Genomic DNA, 20,624 nt, shown 5'->3' with positions numbered 1-20,624 from the left:
GCCTGGTGAGAAATTTCGCCTGAAGCTATGCAGCTAACATTACATAACTGTCGTGCTGTTTCTTCTTCAAGACAATTCTCAGCCGCATTCTGCAGGGGCAATGAAGATGCTCCTGCATCGTTTTCAAATGGAAATGTGAGATTACCCACAATACAGTCCGCAATTGTCTCCCCCTGAGTTTCATCTCTGGTCACATAAACCGCTGTCTTTGAAGACAACATTTTGACACAGACAACGAGGTGTAGGCCAGCGTGGAGAATTGGCGGAAAGCACTGGCGGCTGCCTTCTATGATGAGGCTATTGAAAAGTTGGTACAACGCTATGACAAAAGTCTAAGTCAGAACGGCGACTACGTAGAGAAGTAGCTGAAAGGTGTAGCTAATTGTTACAAGTAAAACATTTCTGATGTTCACTGTGGTTTCAATTTGGCAATCAATCGGAGCTTACTTTCTGAAGAGGCCTCGTACATGAAATAAAATCTCCGTAACTTGGGACCGGCTTGCGTTAGGACGTTCAAACTGCACGGTTGGCCGCGGGGCATGATGGGAATTACTATGCGCATGTTGGTTTGCTTTAGCGATGAGGCCCACTTTCATTTGGGTGGGTTCGTCAATAAGCAAAATTACTGCATTTAGCGGGCTGAGAATCCGCATTTCGCGATCGAGAAACAGAGGCGGCTCCGCCGCCAATTTTATTGCACGACGCGGCCGGTTGCGGGTGCAACAGAACCCATGTGGACGGGTGGAAAGAAATGTGTCAGGCTTCATAATACGTATTTATATGTGTCGTGTATTGTGGATTTCTTGTACGTGAATGTGAATCTGCACTTGAACTTTCCTAATCCTCCTCACACCTTTCCATAAAGCGTGGCCAAATCTTAGCTGGCAAGTAGTTCTGTAGTATAGAAGTGCCAACTTTACTCCTGGGTAGGGGATCAGAGAGACAGCACAGGCAGGTAAAAGTCAAAGACGTTCCAGTGTCACAAGATCTGGGGTGGAGAGGTTGGTCACGGACAAGTGGTTCGAACACCCCCTCCACCGGGGCCCAGGAAGACCTCCGGGTGCCCGCCACATTCGGGGAGTGTTACAGAAGATGGGTAAGTGAGTAGACGTGCCCTCAGTGCGTCTGTCTCAATGTTCACGCATGGAAGAGAGGTAGTTGAATATTTGTACTAATTCCTTTATTTCCAGCTTCGGATTGTGTAAGGAAATGAATGTTTTCGTTTAATTTCGGAAATTTGACCCCCTGTGTTAATGTATCTGGTCCCCAGTTTGCCCGTTATCCTCCTCACATAGTGGATGTCCTATGTAAAATATTGGGAGACTTTGGTGGTATACATTTGGCCAACGCAATTCCCTCTTGCCCGTACAAATGTGCGTGCAGATTAGTGTATAGTATACCCGAGCTATAACTTGTAAAATTGTAATATCTGTAAACTGGAACAATTGCTGGAATCGCTGTAAAGTCGAGTGATAATATTTAAAATAAATTGGTAATCAATTGTCATCAATCTTTAACATAACACAAAAATCACATAGGAGTCAAGTTAAAGGAATTCATTTAAAATAAAAGATACAAAATGCAGGGACCCACACATCAGCGTGTGAGCCCTCCAGCCCCTTGCCTAGAATCGTAAAGAAAGGGCACTCTCTCTAGGTAGCGCTCTCAAGCTCCCCTCCCCAGTTATCCGTTGCGCAATTTTCATTCAGGGCTTGACGACATCAACTTTCATCTGTCGTCCCTAGGCAAGGAGGTTTGACGGTAATCTTTCAGTCTCTTCACCCTCAACGGATGACTGTTTGGTGCGCAATGTCCAGTCACGGAACAATCGGTGCGATATTCCTCGATGGCACGGCCACTATCGAACGGTACGTGAAAGTTTTGGAAGATGGTTTCATCCCCTTTATCCAAAGTGACTCTGATTTCGACAAGATGTGGTTCATGCAAGACGGAACTCGACCTCATCGAAGCAGAAGAGTGTTCGATGTGCTGGAGGAGCGCTTTGTGGACCGCATTCCGGCTCTGTGGTACCCAGAGGCCACTGGCGTGGGTCTCGGTTGGCGCCATATTCTGCGGATCTGGACATATGCGACTCTTTTTTTTGTGGGGCTTTGTTGAAGACAAGGTGTACAGCAATAACTCCAAAACTATTCCCGGGCTGAAAACAGCCATTCATGAGGTCATCGACAGCATCCATGTTCCGACACTTCAGCGGGTCACGCACAATTTCGCTATTCGTCTGCGCCACATCATTGCCAATGATGGCAGGCATATCGAACATATCGTAACCTAAACCCGAATATCTTTAGAGACTTTTACATGTTGAATGAAGTGTGTGCCCGTCGTAGTTTGTAAGTAACATACGTTTTTTTCATATTGTCCGATAATTGTCAGTATATATGTATACTGAAGTGCTTCGGCATTGAATCATTCCTTCTACAGGTTTTACCTTTTTTGTCAGTGACTGTGCTACGCTAAAATTCTAAAAATGCCTACGTTGCGGATCAACGACTGGCGTACTTACAGGCGTTCTCGTACATCTGCGTGTTGTGGATGCCGAGGCCGCAGAAGATGGCGAACGCTTCGAAGATCGAAACGTCGCAGTCGGTGAAGGGCTGGCCGCTCGTCTGCGAAACAAAACACAACAGGTGAGAGTACTGCAGGGGTACCACTCCTCTGACTGCACACCAACCTGTAAACGTATGTGCCATGGATGTGCCATGATTTTTGGTCGTATAGATAGTGGTAACCTTACAATCAAACATAGTAAATGACGAAATATTTCCAGGAGCTGTCTGTTTCGGTTGATGGCTACTTTATTGGTGATCTGACGTTTCACAGGCATTCTCTAAGAATTATTCTGCACTGGCCGTGGTGGACCGAAGCTGAGCGTGTATGTGTGTATGTGGAGGTTGTATCGCACGCAACCACTGAGGCACTGTGCAGGGAGGCCATTCTTCCAGCGGCTAGCGCCACCCCCTTCACCAGGTGCGGTCGCCTTTCTCTGCTAGTGATCCCTACCTCTTGTTCAAGTCGATATCGTTCTCGTTCACCTACGTGGCTTCTGCTCACCATGGACAGAACTCGAGTTTTCGGAAATTTTGTACAACGTTTAGGATCACTCAACTTGTGATCATCCATGGCCGATTTCCTCGCCTATTCCGTCCTGCAATTTGGTTTACGTTTCGCGATGCTGGTAGCAATGGATCATCTCGTCATTCTGGTGTACACTTTGCGGCAAGTATGTGCTTTTAGGTAAACCCTGATGCTGTGTGTGTGGGTCCCGTTTGTCTTTTGCCCATCCGAGGCACTGACTGATTTATCTTGATCGGTCAGTTCGCTGTCTTTATGCCATCTGTTGAGAGCTACGGCCAATTCTGGGGATGTATGTCAGAGAGCGCGTGCCCAGAATTCTTGCTTTAAACTTCCATTTCTTCGTCTATTTTTTTAAAAAAATTTTTTTATTCAAATTAATATAATTATACATATCAACCCACTACCTAAGTATATTAGTGGGTCCTAATTTCATATTATTTTACATTTCTGCAGCTTAATTTCTAACACTACAGGTATAATACTATTATTCCTTCATCACTACAGGGATCCCTAGTCTACTGTTATTCAATGTATGCATTTAACTAGTTAATTTTAACTTCCTCTACAACTATTGTTATTAGAGTGCAACTTTGTTAATCTTATTGATCTGCACTACCTGCAGCGTTACAGGTGTGCCAGCAGTCTACAAACCTATGTTATTGTTGGCCTTGCCCACGGAGCTAACCCCAGTGGGCTGGCACTGGGCTGGCCGATGACTTTGTTTCGCTGCAGTACTATGCTAATAATTTTTTCCTTTCTAATTCTACAACTAACCAACTAACCTATTTCTAATATCTACTGTCATAGTTGGTGCGTGACACAATCGGTTAATGGTGTACCCCCCTCCCCCAATCCAAGACATGGCGGATCCCAGCCGTGAAGCGGCTGGCCAAGTCCAGGCCCCGGCGGAACAGGGAAGGTGCGCAGAGTCTAAGTCGCGTATTGATTATTTATTGATTGTTCCTTAAAAATTCCCTAAGGACTTTTCCGGAAATTTCCTCTTAAAGTTTGTCCAGGATGTAAAAAATGTGTCCTCTTGCCTGAGCAGGTGGTGCGTATCGTGGTTAGTAAGTTGTTGTCTTATCTGATGTGCAACATTGTCGAAGAGGGGGCACCCACACACCACATGGTCTGGAGTGCCCTGCACAGCACCACAGTCACACGTTGGTGTAGCCCACTTCCCAAACCGACACAGGTATGTCGGGCAGGGACCAAGTTCAGTAAGGAAGTGCAGCAGTCCAAAAATGGTTCAAATGGCTCTGAGCACTATGGGACTCAACTGCTGTGGTCAACAGTCCCCTAGAACTTAGAACTACTTAAACCTAACTAATCTAAGGACATCACACACATCCATGCCCGAGGCAGGATTCGAACCTGCGACCGTAGCAGTCGCACGGTTCCGGACTGCGCGCCTAGAACCGCGAGACCACCGCGGCCGGCTTGCAGCAGTCCTATGGATGGTTTGAGGTATGTAAGCCTTAAACGTTACTCAATTTTTGGCAGTAGCTCGTAAATTATTCGCCCCGTTTCATCATTATCCCATTGATCTTGCCACAGTTCTATCCCTCTTGTTTTAATTCCAGGCTTGTCCTCAACATAAACCCCCATTATTTCCTCCATTTTCTCTCTCCTCTCCTTCTTCACCCAGTACCAGCAGCCTGTTCCCTAATTTTTATCTCCAGTGGACAGAGCTCCATTAGCACTAGAAGCGGCTCCCCACCCCCTCCCCCCCACCCTCAGGAGTTGTTCTGTATGCTCTTACTGAGCGCAGGAGCATGTTTCGCTGCACCCTTCGTATGGCCATGGCAGGCATAACCTTCGTGAGCCTGTGTGCCGAGACCCCTGACCCGTGCCCTACAATCGAAGCTAGGATCCTATTGTGATATAATTTGATTAGGTCAGGTGGGAGATGGAAGCCTTTGTGACCAATTCCGATGAGGTTATTTAACATTACCAATGATCTTCTCCGTCTATTTGTGACACTTTACATTCCCTTCGTGGGGAATATCTGATGTTCCTCAGAACCCATTCCGTGTGTCGCATCTCGCCTTCGAGGTGCCGCGGCTTACGTATTCGTTTGGCGCGAGTTGTAAGAATACTACTGTTCGTGCTCCGCTTTCGGCTGATCATCCATATGTGTAGCTTTGCGATTCAAGTTATGGTCTAGGAGTAAATTTTGTTGTCCGTATCTACTGGGAAATCTGGTGACGGTAAGAGGGTGGAATGTCCAGACGGACACGACAACATGACTTACTGCTGCACCCATCGATATTAAGGCGTAATGTTCTAGTATGTGTAAAATAATAAAACTGAAGTGGAGGGGGAGGACATTTATGGTGCTATACCTAATAGGCCACAGATATATTTTAAATTTTTTTGAACTATATTTGTAATATACGTGATATTACTTCATCAGTAGGCCTACCTCATATCACCATTTAATTTCTTTGTGGTACATAGTAGGAGATGATATTCTTGAATGATCTCGAAATTTCTTCGTTTCTTTCGAGGTTATAAACTCTAAGAAAAGGTGACGCACCACAAAGGAATTATCCGATTGAGACTGGAAGTCGGTAGATGTGACGTACATCTACAGACACACATATGGTTACAATTTCGGAAAATTTTGATTATTTATTTAAGAGAAAGGGCTTCAGGGGTTAAACGAGTCAATATTACGTTGTCCACCTCTGGTCCTTATGTAAACAGTTATTTGGCTTAGTACTGATTGATAGAGTTGTTGGATGTCCTCCTGAGGGATATCGAAGCAAATTCTGTCGCATTTTCGCGTTAGATCGGCAGAATCTCGAGCTGGATAGAGGGCCCTGCACGTGATGCTCCAATCGTTTTAACCTGGGGAGAGACCTGACGACCGTACTGGCGAAGGTAAGGTTTGTCATGCACGAAGACAAGCGATAGAAACATTCCCAGTGTGCGAGGTGGGGGGGGGGGGGAGGAGGAGCGGGGCATTATCTTAATTAAATCTAAGCCCAGGATGGTGTGCCATAAAGGGCAACAAAACGGGACGGAGAACATCGTCGACGTACCGCTGTGCCGTCAGAGTTTCGGGAATGACAAAGAAATGTGTCCTGCTGTGAAAAGAAATGGCACCCCGACTATCGCTCGTGGTTGTCGGGTCGTACAGCGTGTGTCTGTCAGGTTGGAGCCCACTGCTGTCCGGAGCGCCTTCAGACACGTCTTCGCTGTCCATCGGGGCTCACTTCGAAGCGGGACTCATCACTGGAAACAATTCTACTCCAACCAACGAGATTCCAGTCGGGATTTTGGCGATCCAACGCGCCAGTTCGACAGAATTTGGCACGATATCCCTGAGAACCATATCCAACAAATCAATCAAATAATGTCAAGCTGAATAACTGCTTGCATACGGGCCAGTGGTGGACCAATGCGTTACTGACTTGCTCAGCTTGTGAAGCTTTTTCTTTTGAATTAATCATCCATTTTTCCTAAATTTTAATCATTTGTTTGTCTGCACATGTACACAACATCCACCGATTTCCGTCACAGTCGGATAATTTCTTCGGTGTGCGTCATTTCTTTTTTTTGTTATCTCAAAGTGTAGATTATTTGTTGCATCTTTTCTGAAACAGTTACGCTTCAAAGTGGTATTGTAAGACTAAACCTAGGTTACGTGATGTATAAAGATGTGAGAAATCTGAAAAAATGTTTGTCTCTTATTTACTAGTATTATTCGTTCTTGCGTAACAATTAAAAATATACATAAAACAATTAATTAATTATTCGACGTGGTGGGCTCTCTAAAATGGTTGTGTTTGAATTTAAATTACTTTTTTAACATTGGTTGATTAATAAAGATTAATCCTGAGCAAACTTATTGTTCACTAACTAATCTTGAAATACGTTACATTTAAGTTACGAACTGAAATAATCATTTGGTGTTTTTGCGTCGACTAAATATTTCATTTCGAGCATGAGGTCTTTGATTATTATTTGCAATTGCCCACACACGCGCGAGAGAATTATTTCTTACCACTTTTAACAATTAGTTGTAGTCCGAGTCGTGGCTCTGGATCTCGGCCAAGAACTGAAAATGAAAATCTTAAAACTACGTCTGCTGCTGCTGCGTCAGTCGGCTGTGGAGAAAATGTTTATTATAATTTTAGCGGGCGAATTCTTCGCTTCTGCGAATTTTATCAATTACGATTTCCACGTAATGGCATCTAGGGCTGCAGCGGCGGCTGCAATTGTTGCGCTGAAAATGACTCAAAATCTTGGTATTTAAAGGAAGCGCACATGAGATAGGGCTCACCTCTTACAAATAAAAGTGACAATAACATTAAACTAATATATTATCAGATTAATAGTACAACAGCAGCGAACCAACATGTCCCACTTCTCACACGGTAGACGAGAGAGAGGGTGCACTGCTATAAGAAGACAATTGAACACAGTTCTTCTTTACATTAATTGTCCATTGTTTTAGTAGTGCAAACTGATTACTCTTTGCACTCGAAAGCTTATGTCCATATTTTATATAATAATAGTAATAATAATACACAGGAGAAAAATTATCTACCGCCTGAGCGGTCAGTACTCACACACAATATAATATTTTGTGACCAGATAAAATCTCTCGTCCACTTTATTTGTTTTTAAATATCAAGTTCGATTTTTTAAAAATAATTCCACTGGGGACGGCACATCGTGTACACTACTCATAAATAAATTTTGTATATCATTCATTTCCGGAGGAATGAAGGAACACACAAGGCAATATTAACTCTACAACTAGTCTTAGAAGACAGGTTAAAAAAGGCTAACGTACGTTTGTAGCATCTGAGGATTTATAAAAGGCTTTCTACAATGTAGACTGGAATGCAGTCTTTGAAATTATTTAGGTCTCGGGAATAAAATACAAAGATCGAAAATTTAGCTTCAGCTTGTACCGAAACCAGACCGCAGCTATAAGGGTTGAAGGATATGACATAAGCAGTAGTTGACAACGTTGTGAGACATAGTTACAGCCCATCCCAATGTTATTCGTTCGCAGCTCGTGGTCTTGCGGTAGCGTTCTCGCTTACCGCGCATGGGGTCCCGGGTTCGATCACCTGCCTCGAGATGACTGGGTGGTGTTGTGTCGTCTTCATCATCATCATTCATCCTCATTACGGTCGGAGGAAGGCAATGGTAAATGACCTCCGCTAGGACGGCGGTGCGGGTCTCCCCTACGCTCCTCGGAGTGTGGGACCTCATCGTCATCAATGTTATTCAGTCTGTGCCTTCAGCAAGTACTAAACTAACTTAAAGGACAATTAGGAAAGGGAAGCTCTGTGAGGAAAAATAAAAACTTTGAGAACTGACACTGACATTCTAATTGTCAAACGCAGCAAAGTACATGAAAGACTAGTTGTAGAGTCAATAGGCTGTTACAAAGAGGCCACAAGCTGCATAAAATGAATGTGAGTAATAGAAAAACGAGAGCGAAAGTTCTAGATAAGCTTTTCTATTTAAGGAGCAAAGCAACGGACAACGACAGACGTGAAGGGGATGTAAAACGAAGACAGGCAATGACGAGGATATATGTTTCTGAAAAAGGAGATATACATATTTGAAGACGTAATATAAATTTAACTGTTAGGAAGTCTTTTCTCAAAGTATTTGTTTGGAGTGCAGGCTTACGCATCAAGGATTGTCAATATAGTAATAGAGAGAAGTCTGGGGAGTGAAAATTGTAGAGGGAGAACAAGACTTGAATAGAGCAAGCGGGTTGTAAAGGTTGTAGGGTGGAGCAGCTATGCAGATGTGAACAGACGCGTTCAACATGTACTGGCGTGGAGACCTACATCAAAACTGTCTTCGGACTGAAGACAACAACAGCAACGAAACGATTAGTGAGCAGTCTCCGACAGCGGTTTAAGTAGGTCGTTAAACGCCTCAGTAGACCTCGAATACGCTAAAATAAAATGTAATGGGAGTATTAACTAAAAAGTGAGAAGCAGATTTTGGACGTGACGGAGAAGCAGCTGCTTTCCATTGGCAGCTGCTTTCCATTGGCAGCTGCTTTCCATTGGCAGCTGCTCGGCTGTCAGCGTGTGAGACGGCTCTCGGGCACGCGGCACAGTGCGGGTACCTTGTTGATGAGCTGCGCGACTCCTATGACGGTCTTCTGGCCGTTCGCGATGGGCATGCACAGTATGCTGCGCGCCACGAAGTCGTCGTCGTCCTCCCGCACCTCCTGGTTCATCCACGAGGACACGTCGCCGATGTTGAGGATCTGCGGGGCAACAAACCGACAGATACGTCAGACGGTGCAGCAGTATGTTAGAAGTTAAATAGTAGAGGAATAAAGGAAGTAAAGAGGCGATAGGAAGGTTATGTGAGGAAAGAAGTCCGAGCAGAAACTTTACTAGAAAATCTGACGCTTAGGGGATGCAGGTACTATAAAGACAAATACAGGGGTCAAATGTGGAAGCAGACATATATTAGTATATGTGCTGGGAATTACTAATGAGAATGAAAGCAGCAGATGTACAGGAGTGAAAGGATTAGTTCAAAATAGGAAGGTATGGAGAGGAAATATTAAGGTATGGAGAGGTTGTTGAGGAAGGTGGGTGTAGTTATAGGAGTAAATGGAGAAATTACTGAAAATGAATCCAGTAGGTATCCAGAGGCGAGAAGATTAAAACAGTACTAAAAAGGAGGAACAACGTCATGAAACCAATCGAGTGTCTGAAAAAAGATAAAAAAACTGATGAACGGGATAGGGCTGGTCTGGACGAAATGTAGGGGACACCAGTGTTATTATTACACACATCTAGGTTTTGTAAAGCGCACTCGGTGCACAAATTTCTCTGTACATTCTACGTAACACAATGTACATAGACTGCATATCATGACGTTTTCACTGAGAAACTGTAATATAAGTGGAACACTGCCTCTTTCCACGCGGTAACTAAGAATCGTAATTGTGAGTAGAACATACAAATAAACTAAACTACTCCCGGAAATGAATTTCTGCTGTGATGTAAGGATGACCAATAAAACTCACGATTTCAGCTCTCGGGCTGATAACGGCGGATGTTGCGTAATTTTTTTGTACGGAAGGTTAGCAAATGATAACGGTTAAAAGATGTCAGTTTACATGTATTGCAGACCCCATCAAAGACTATAGCTTGAGTCAGCAACGATAGCGGTGGAGTTTAGGCGTGTTCTGCGCACCTACGTCACACTTTCTCCGACAACCCATGAGCGTTTAGTAGTGTTCCCTGCGCTCTGTTGTGAATGTCGTAGCCAATGCGAGCATTAAACGTGATTGTAGCTAGTTTTTAGTGAATTTTGATTCCATTAGTTGCGAGTTGTCACTACTGCTGCTGGTGGCTGGCAACAAATTCTACACAAGTAAGCGAGAGACATAATTTGCAATATACACGCTTTCTTCAACGAAGAGCACGTGTATGCGCATATCGCAACTATCGCTTGGAAGCAGCAACAATGCAATCTCTGACTGTATCTCCATCTGCGCGAACCGCCATCGTTCGTGGCTCGGTCTATAGCTCTATGCAAAAGGCCGAGATGGGTGGACGAAGTCCCTCAGCACTTTCCCTCCGGGGCCACGTGAGGAATTTTGTGTACGAGACCCCGTACACTCGGAAGAGGAGCTGCCTGCACAAGTTATACTGGGGGTGATAGGTATGACACGAAACTCTAAATACATCATGATCGGATTAAATACACTGTCTTACAGAAACGGAAAGCAGCCAGAAGGGCAGAAGAAAACGAAATGAAACTTCGCACGTGCAGATGGTATGCAATGTTTTAGTTATTTATTTATTTAGACGGCTAGTTCCGTAGGACTAAATTGAGGAGCAAATATACAAGGTCATGGAACGTGTCAGTACATGAAATCGCAACATAAAGTAATAACAGATAAAATAAAATGTTTATAAACCCAAAAAAGCTAAGCCATAAGTTTAAGTAAACGCAATCGACAATATGACAAAGGAATCAACTTAATATCCATCTTTTGATATGCAGCTCCTTGTATTGGCCTGTTTGCAGTTAATTTTTATTTTTATTTTTATTTTTATTTTTATTTTATTTTATTTTATTATTTTTTTTTTTTTTTTTTTTGTGGTTGAGAGGTCCGCGAGTGTCGAACGATCACTTACTTCAGATACTGTTCGCATTATGTATTTGAACAAGATCCTGAACGTGGGCTTTCCATGACAGTTTACTGTCTATCTGAACACCCAGAAATGTGAACAGTTTCATTAATCATATGCCCAGTCTGTGAAATTAAAACGTCGGGTTTCGTTGAATTGAATGTTAGAAACCGTGAAAACTGAGTCTTACTGTGATTTAGTGTTAGTTTATTTTCTACAAGCTATGAACTTATGTCATGAGTGCACCATCCGAAACAAAGCAATGTAGCACACAGCATCCTTTACTACCAAGCTGGTGTCATCAGCAAACAGAAATATTTTAGAACCGCCTGTAAGAGGCCCTATCAAGTATATAAATAAGGAACAGGAGTGGCCCCATCACTGATCCCTGGGGCACCCCCCCATTTGACCATGCCCCACTCAGACCCCATATGACAGCCATTCTCAACACTGTGAATAGTTGAATAGTGACCTTTTGCCGTCTGTTGTTAAAGTAAGAGGTGAACCAATTGTGAGCTACTCCCCGTATTCCATAATGGTCCAACGTCTGGAGCAATATTTTGTGATCAAGACAATCAAACGCCTTAGTTAAATAAAAAAAAAATACGCGTAGCCTTCGAAACCTTTTGTTTAATCCATCCAGTACCTCACAGAGAAAAGAGAATATAGCATTTTCAGTTGTTAAACCACTTCTAAAGCCGAACTGTACATTTGATAGCAAATTATGTGACATAAAATGATAAATTATCCTTACATAAAAGCACTTTCAATAACTTTAGCAAACAGTGATGGCATAGAAAAAGGTCTAAAATTTTCTACATTATCCCTTTCTCGCTTTTTATAAAGCGGCTTTACTACTGAGTACTTTAATCGTTCAGGAAACTGACCATTCTTAAAGAAAAAGTTACAGATATGGCTAAGCACAGGGCTGACATGTGCAGCACAGTACTTTAATATTCTGTTAGGCACTCCATCACATACATGAGAGTCCTTAGTCTTCAATGATTTAATTATTGACTCAATGTCCTCCTTGTCAGTATCACAGAGGAGTATTTCAGACATCAAGCTCAGTGATTACAAAATCGAGCCAAATGTACAAAGAACTTGGCAATGTGAGTTCACATATCAGTATGATATGCATGCACTGATTCGGTTGGGAAATACAAGCTGGTCCACTGCTGTAGCAACAGGGCCATGGTGTAATGGATACTGACACTTCGATGGAGCTGATGTCCGAGCTGTTTCCACACGAGTTCCATCGGGGACGAGACAGATCCTTCCTGGCCATGGGAGTACCTCAGAATCCCATGGACAGTTCATAGCGACATGTAATCTGTGGACAAGCGTTCTCCTGCTGAGAAACGGCACATACTCTCGCATGAGAGCTAACAAGCGAGGAAGCACGTTATCCGTGAAGAACTGCTGTACCGTCAGACTGTCCCCCATGCTTCTCCGTCATGGCACCAATCCAGGCACAGCCGTTTGTGTTGTGGTGTTAATGGCGACCTATGCACGGGACGGTAATTCCCATGTTCTGGCTCCTGTAAGTCTCCGACCAACGCAGCGGGGTGAAAGATGATGTTGCAAGAAGTTCATTACTTGTTCTCGGATGAAGGGTACAGATGTGGAAGGGTTCCAGTATATAGTGTGACCTGGTATATATTCCATCAGCATCGAGACGTACCAGTGTTGAATTTTTATCCTTTCTGAAACGCCGTGATCGAGCTCATTTGAACTCTTGTCAGGAGAGTTAATTTGGAATTGGAACATTTGATTCTATTGCGTGCAGGGTCAAACTGGCTGGGCTGATAGCACGGGAGGCACTTTCATGATGGGTGCAGGTGTCATAGTATCATCCTTTTTAGGGTAGGGAGGAAAGAAAGAAATAAAGTTTTCAGAGAGGTTTAGAAGCCAAACAACATGATGCCGGCATATTGCATCAACACAAACAGCTGTTGGGCAAAAATTTTCAGCAATCATCACAAATTTTATTTCCATCCAATTTCATCCCAGTCAATGTGAAACGCCAGCTACCTTTATTGCATCAAAATAGTAGAGGACTAAGACATAAAATTAATGAACTACTTACTTGCATTGATGAATTAGAGTAATCAAACCCAGTTGACGTAATCTTCCTCATTGAACATCGTGTTACTACTAGCATAAATATGATAAGTGTTGCAATACTTACGTTAACATCTCACTTGTTTAGAGCAGAAACGGAGAAAGGAAGAATTGCCCAAATCATCAGGAATTGGCATAAATTTAAGAACAAACACATTGATAGATTCCGCCTAGAGGAGCATGTGGAAGAATGTGCGACAGAAGCATAATTTCACGTTAAATCCTTCATAACAGTAAATACATACCGAGCATCTGCAGGTAACTTCAGTCTGTTCATAAATCACATTGAAGCTCTATTGGCCTATTTAACAACTAAAAACAAAGGAGTAGTGGCTGTTGGTGATTTTAATGTAGATTATTATAAAAAATCACCCAGTAAAAATTTATTGGAGTCGGTAACACTATCATTCAACTTAATTCCTCCTGTAAACTTTCCAATTAGGGTAGCTAACTCCTCACAAACAGCCATTAATAATGTCTTTATAGAAAAGTCAAATGAACGAACTTATATTAGAAAACCAATATTCAATGGCCTCCCAGACCATGGCGTGGAGCTGCTTTTGTCACATGGTTACTACTGAACAGGATATAAAATCTACTAAATCTGAGTTCAAGAGTGGAATCAATAAGACAAAAATTAATTGCTTTAGGACACTCCTCAAAGATATGAGCTGGAGTAATGTAATCTGATGCTCATGGCACGAATGAAAAATATAACACATTTATTAATAACATCGTTACCCTATTTGAATACTGTTTGCTCCCAGAACTAACTCAGATTTGACTAAAGTCTACAGAGAATCCATGGGTTACTCAAGGAACAGAAGATGGGGTTGTGAGGTGCAGTAGATGCTACCAAGGAATATCTCAGACCAGTCGCTACAAATAACTCTGGCAATATGAATAAGACCTTCATTACACCAATATAAATAATGTCTACCATAAAAATCTTTAAAATCTATTTTAATAGTTACGATAAAATACCAACAAAATTAATTAAAGATCATTCTTCTGAGTTTTGTATCGTCCTAAGTTATCTGTAAACCGGTCATTTATCGATAGAACATTTCACGAATGGTTGGAACGTGTTCAAGTTAAGCCCTTGTTTAAGAAAGGAAATAAACAATCTTAGTTTCACGCTAGCTCCCGAGGCCCACGCTGCATGTTTGCACACCACTGCTCGATTCCTCCTGCACTGCAGTGGCCACATCTTTGTCTGACAACCAGATTAACTGCTTTCCTCCTCTACCACAATGCACTTCAAAAGACCTACCTTTTCGAATTTTGTAATCATTTACTCTAGACCCTTAACAAACATCGGACCAATGCCTTTTTCATATCCTTGAGTGTCCAGAACTTCTGCAAGGCTACTGGCACACAGTCACCATTCTTGTAAAAGCGCTTTACCAGCAGCCCACGATCCTTCAAGGAGACGGCCATGTTGGGCATCTCGGACACAAACTGAGAAAGAGCCATGTGCCGCTCGTCTGTTTTGTGCGTATTCTGACGCTTACAGCGCCATCTATTGTTATATTTTTCATTAAATTTTTTGTTCCATGCTGTTCAAATTTGACGTCATTTTGAGCACTGGTTCTCTTTCTACATCGTTTTGAAACTGAAACTTAATTATTGGCACCCTGTACATAATCTATTTATGACACAGGCTCAGTGGGGCTACAGACCGTTGTCTAGCGATGCTTTTGTGTACAGGGAAGTGTCATCACTGGATACTCTGAAGCTGTAAAAGGTAAATGTCAGCTCCCTCTAAATGTGGATAAATGCAAGATGATATGCAGAACAAAGAGAAAAAGTCCAGTAATATGTTAGCTGATTACAAGATTCGCAAGAACACTTTTAACACTTCACATAGTGTGAATATTTAGACCAGGGGCGGCAAAGATTTCGACTCGCGTGCCATGCCCCGGTACGAGTGGTAATAGCGCTCGGCCCCTCTGCACGCCTCCCCCACCGCCGCGTCCCACTGTCTGAGCGGCAGGAGGGGTGAGAGGGGAAAACTGCGAACGGGCCGCTCTTAAATGGCAGCGCAGTGGCACTGCATACGGGTTGGTTTTATATTTCACATTTATCAACAACACAGACCACAAAACATAGAAATTTTCAATGTTATTTATTTTTGGTGCTCTGGCATAAAATAATTTTCATCGGGCACAAACTGTAGGCGTACTACATACGCTAACAATACCACAGATTTTCGCACTCAGGTTGTGAAGTAACTTATTTAGCGTGGTAATCGAGAAAATATCTATTATATACATGGGTTATCACGTGTGCAGCTTCATTATGGGGACATGAAAACTCTACCTGACGAAAACCATGAAGACGTCCCGGACAATTTTTAACGCCAAAGGAGTTCTCTTCAAATTGGGAATTACGTTGCCGAACAGTCAGCTATATCTTCACATGCACAGGGGCGCTTCCAGCTGTAACGGAAATCGGTCTCGAAAACAGATGTAAGGCTGACAGTATTGTCAAAACGTTTAGAAAACTATCCCTGTAATTCTTCAAAAAGCACAATGAATTCTTCGAACCTCTCGTTCTCTTTAGTGAGCTTAGGAAATAAGACCATGTTTGTCAAAATTCGTCCTTTCCACAATGCAGCTTTCTTTTTTAATGCGTATCCACAACCCAGAAATAATTTGTTTCACAACTTGAGATGTTTTGGCTGCAATTTGCATGAAAATGCTGTGAGACGACGCGGCCATTTGGGTGCACTTTTAATAATTCTTCTTATGTCTTGACCGCACTTTTATTTTTCCGAAAACACCTTACGCGTTTCGACAAGTTTGCACTTGTGTCGTGATTGAGAAGGTTAACGTGATACAATGTACAGGATGAAATTTTATATGACTGGCATATACTGCCTTTGAAAATGACGAAAAGACGAAACGCTTCAGGTTTTTTTTGGAAAAATAAAAGTGTGGTCAAGACATAAGAAAAATTATTGGCTGGCTCTGAGCGCTATGCGACTTAACTTATGAGGTCATCAGTCGCCTAGAACTTAGAACTAATTAAACCTAAGTAACCTAAGGACATCACACACATCCATGCCCTAGGCAGGATTCGAACCTGCGACCGTAGCATTCGCTCGGTTCCAGAATGTAGCGCCCAGAACCGCACGGCCACTCCGGCCGGCAGAAAAATAATTAAAAGTGAAATGTTTTACTGCGATGGAAGATTCACAACAATGTCAAAATTTTACGATAATGACCGCGTTGGAGATGGAAAAATTACTCCTTAAATTGGACCCAAAACTGCCAAGCAAGACACTTCTATGTGTAGATCTATTAGTGTTAAAGCCAGACTGCGTGTGACACAAAGATTTCTAGCATCAGCTACGTTTATTCTCTTTAAAATTTGGTAACATAACAATTAGTCTGCCTACGTAGCTGAGTGCTCAGTATAGATGGTTGCCATGCGGAGGCATTTGGTTCGATTCCTGGCACTGCCAAGGATTTTTCCTTGTACACTCGACATCGTGACGCCAACTGAGAAGCGACTCGACCGATCAGTTGGGGCTCCAGGATCTGGAATGTCTGCAAAACGGCCGGAAGGTGTGGTACACTGAACCCTCCATAGGGCACAGGCATGGCGCCAAAGGGTAGAGGATGACATGGCGGCCGCTAGACATCCGTTGAGCCTTCACCGCCTGGACGGGGAGCTCCTTAAAATAACAACTACGATGAAATAACCTTGGAGTAGATTACATCTGGATACCCATACTCGTCCAAAAGCCAAATAGGACGAGTATCTGATAAATGAGACATTTCTGGATATACATTTATTCGAACGTTTTTGCTTTTATTGGCTTGAGAAACTATTCGTAAATTTTTTATGGTCTGTTCTTCAACACTCTATATAACAGCATAATCAATAAAGAATTATAGATAAAGCTGTACTATTTGAAGTTAAAGGGCAATTTCCCGAGTTGCAAAACGATTATTTTCAAGCATAACTTCATTTGTTTTATCTACGTTAATTAATCTGTGTTATAAAACTACCTTGCCTGATTCCTTACATTGTGGATATTCTGGTGAATTTCTTCTGTTGAGGTGTTAAACACCGCGGCCTTTTCAGCCAGCAAACTTTGTATTTCGTCTCGTTTCCTGCAGTCCAGTAGCTGCACATTCCATAACCTCGGCTTTTACTCCTACAAACTAATTAAATGCACAACTCCCGCCCTGATACCCCTTCCTGGCAGCTCTCTTCATCACTTTCTTTGTCGACACGGCGCTCACATTCACTTCACCCTGCGTATCCGTCGCGACACTTGTCTGAACTGTCCATATATTGGCGGCACATGTTTAGGTAACAGGTAATCGTAGTGTCTGTATGGCACAATTGATAACACACTAGGCTGTCATCCATATTAACACATGCTCGTGTCTACTAGCTGACAGTTTTTTATTAATTCTATGCAATAAGTTAATGAGACTTTTATAAGTTCTTTCCAACGTTCCATTGGTTAAATTTAGAACTTTCGAAATAGACTAACTGCTCACGCTGTTCGTGTAGGAGATCTAACGGGCGATTTCTTCGTCCAGGAACACCCCACGGCCACACATTGTTGCTCACGAGACGATGTTTAGTGAGTACTTTCATTTTATGAGCGCAAGAGTACGACAAAATATATTAGGAAGATGTGCTAGCGTAAAACCTGTGAACTACGGCACAAAGCATGGACGGCAAAATGGCCGCTCAGCACTCACTGAATACACTACTGGCCATTAAAATTGCTACACCAAGAAGAAATACAGACGATAAGCGAGTATTCATTGCACAAATATATTATACTTGAACTGACATGTGATTATATTTTCACGCAAATTGAGTGGATAGATCCTGAGAAATCAGTACCCAGAACAACCACCTCTGGCCGTAATAACGGCCTTGATACGCCTGGGCATTGAGTCAAACAGAGCTTGGATGGCGTGTACAGGTACAGCTGCCCATGCAGCTTCAACACGATACTACAGTTCATCAAGAGTAGTGACCGGCGTATTGTGACGAGCCAGTTGCTCGGCAACCATTGACCAGACGCTTTCAATTGTTGAGAGATCTAGAGAATGTGCTGGCCAGAGCAGCAATCGAACATTTTCTGTATCCAGAAAGGCCCGTAAAGGACCTGCAACATGCGGTCGTGCATTATCCTGCTGAAATGTACGGTTTCGCAGGGATCGAATGAAGGGTAGAACCACGGGTCATAACATATCTGAAATGTAACGGCAACTGTTCAAAGTGCAGTCAATGCGAACAAGAGGTGACCGAGACGTGTAACCAATGGCACCCCATACCATCACGCCGGGTGATACGCCAGTATGGCGATGACGAAGACACGCTTCCAATGTGCGTTCACCGCGATGTCGCCAAACACGGATGCGACCATCATGATGCTGTAAACAGAACCTGGATTCATACGAAACAATGACGTTTTGCCATTCGTGCACCTAGGTTCGTCGTTGAGTACAACATCGCAGCCGCTCATGTCTTTGATGCAGCGTCAAGGGTAACCACAGCCATGGTCTCCGAGCTGATAGTCCATGCTGCTGCAAACGTCGTCGAACTGTTCGTGCAGATGGTTGTTGTCTTGCAAACGTCCCCATCTGTTGACTCAGGGATCGAGACGTGGCTGCACGATCCGTTACAGCCAAGCGGACAAGATGCCTGTCATCTCGATTGCTCGTGATACGAGGCCGTTGGGATCCAACACGGCGTTCCGTATTACCCTCCTGAACCAACGGATTCCATATTCTGCTAACAGTCATTGGATCTCGACCAACGTGAGCAGCAGTGTAGCGATACGATAACTGCAACCGCGATAGGCTACAATCCGACCTTTATCAAAGTCGGAAACGTGATGGTACGCATTTCTTCTCCTTAAACGAGGCATCACAACAACGTTTCACCAGGCAACGCCGGTCAACTGCTGTTTGTGTATGAGAAATCGGTTGGAAACTTTCCTCATGTCAGCACGTTGTAGGTGTCGCCACCGGCGGCAACCTTGTGTGAACACTCTGCAAAGCTAATCATTTGCATATCACAGCATATTCTTCCTGTCGGTTAAATTTCGCATCTGTAGCACTTCATCTTCGTGGTGTAGCAATTGTAATGGCCAGTAGTGTACTCTCAGTTGTCCCGACAATGCCGATACACAATGATCAGCCAGCACATTATGACCGTCTACGTAATAGCCGGTAGGTCCACCTTTGCTACGGAAACGGAGGTGACACGTCGGGACATGGACGCAGTGAGGCCTTGGTAGGTCGCTGGAGGGAGTTATCACCACATCTGCACACACAAGTCACCTAATTCCCGTAAATTCTGAGGAGGAGGACGACCAGCACTGACGCCACGTTCATCCACATCCCAAATGTGTTCGATCGGGTTCAGATCCGACGAGTTGGGGGGATCAGCACATCAACTGGAACTCGCCGTTGTGTTCCTCCAACCACTGCATCGCACTCCTGGCCTTGTTACCTTGTTCAAGAATGCCACTGCTGTCGGGAAACATGATCGTCATGAAGGGGTCTACGGAGTCTGCAACCAGTGTACGATACTCCTTGGCCGTCATGGTGCGATGCAGAGCTCCACTGGACTCATGGATGCCCACATTAATGTTCCCCAGAGCATAATGGAGCCGCCGGCAGCTTGTCTCCGTCCTACAGTACAGCTGTCAAGGAACTGTTCCCCTGAAAGACAACGGATTCGAGCCCTACCATCGGCATGATGAAGAAGATATAGGGATTCATCAGACCCTGCAACGCTCTGCCACTGCCCTGCATCTGACCAATCAGGGTCTCAATGTTAACCTTAAGCTCTGCCTACAAAAATTCTGTCTATCCAATGAGAAACGTTATACTTTTCGTGATGGGGCAATGTTTTTTTTAAAGTTTGCAACGTAACAGAGACATGAAAAAGTCTCACGCTAAAACTTTGAAGCTGGTGTGGTCCTTTTAGCGTTATCGTAAGATCTATACTGTTCTTCTGGAGGGCTCTAGCTTTTAACATGGGCTGGGGGGGTGGTCCTGACGTGACAGAGACGCGAAAAAGTCTCACGCTAAAACTTGCCTGTGGTGTGGTCCTAGCGGTTAGCTGGCGACGTGGGTGTCCGTCCGTCCCTTATCGTAGGGCCTTCCAGCTTAACACGGTTCTGATCTCGGCTTCTGTTCTCGTTTCTCCCCTCGGAACCGTGTCTATCTCACGGTGGGAAGGTTTGACATGCATTTAGGCATTCTTGTGTTA

At 43.6% G+C, this 20,624-nt stretch overlaps 1 protein-coding gene across 1 annotated transcript in view; it reads right to left on the bottom strand.

Moving 5' to 3' along the window:
- The window catches only part of LOC126252640 (cGMP-specific 3',5'-cyclic phosphodiesterase), a gene marked incomplete at its 3' end in the record, with an annotated part of 583,236 nt that overhangs the window by 108,980 nt on the left and 453,632 nt on the right, over nt 1-20,624 (bottom strand). The window contains exons 10-11 of the mRNA XM_049953543.1: nt 9,209-9,352; nt 2,525-2,627 (exon numbers count right to left, since the gene is read on the bottom strand). Coding sequence (XP_049809500.1) covers nt 2,525-2,627; nt 9,209-9,352 — 247 coding nt within the window. The remainder of the gene's footprint in view (nt 1-2,524; nt 2,628-9,208; nt 9,353-20,624) is intronic.

The sequence above is a fragment of the Schistocerca nitens genome, chromosome 4, assembly GCF_023898315.1.
Source record: "Schistocerca nitens isolate TAMUIC-IGC-003100 chromosome 4, iqSchNite1.1, whole genome shotgun sequence".
In the NCBI taxonomy this organism is placed as follows: Eukaryota; Metazoa; Arthropoda; class Insecta; order Orthoptera; family Acrididae; genus Schistocerca; species Schistocerca nitens.
The sequence above is the reverse complement of the archived record's forward strand: the minus strand, read 5'-3'. Positions and strand labels throughout refer to the sequence as shown.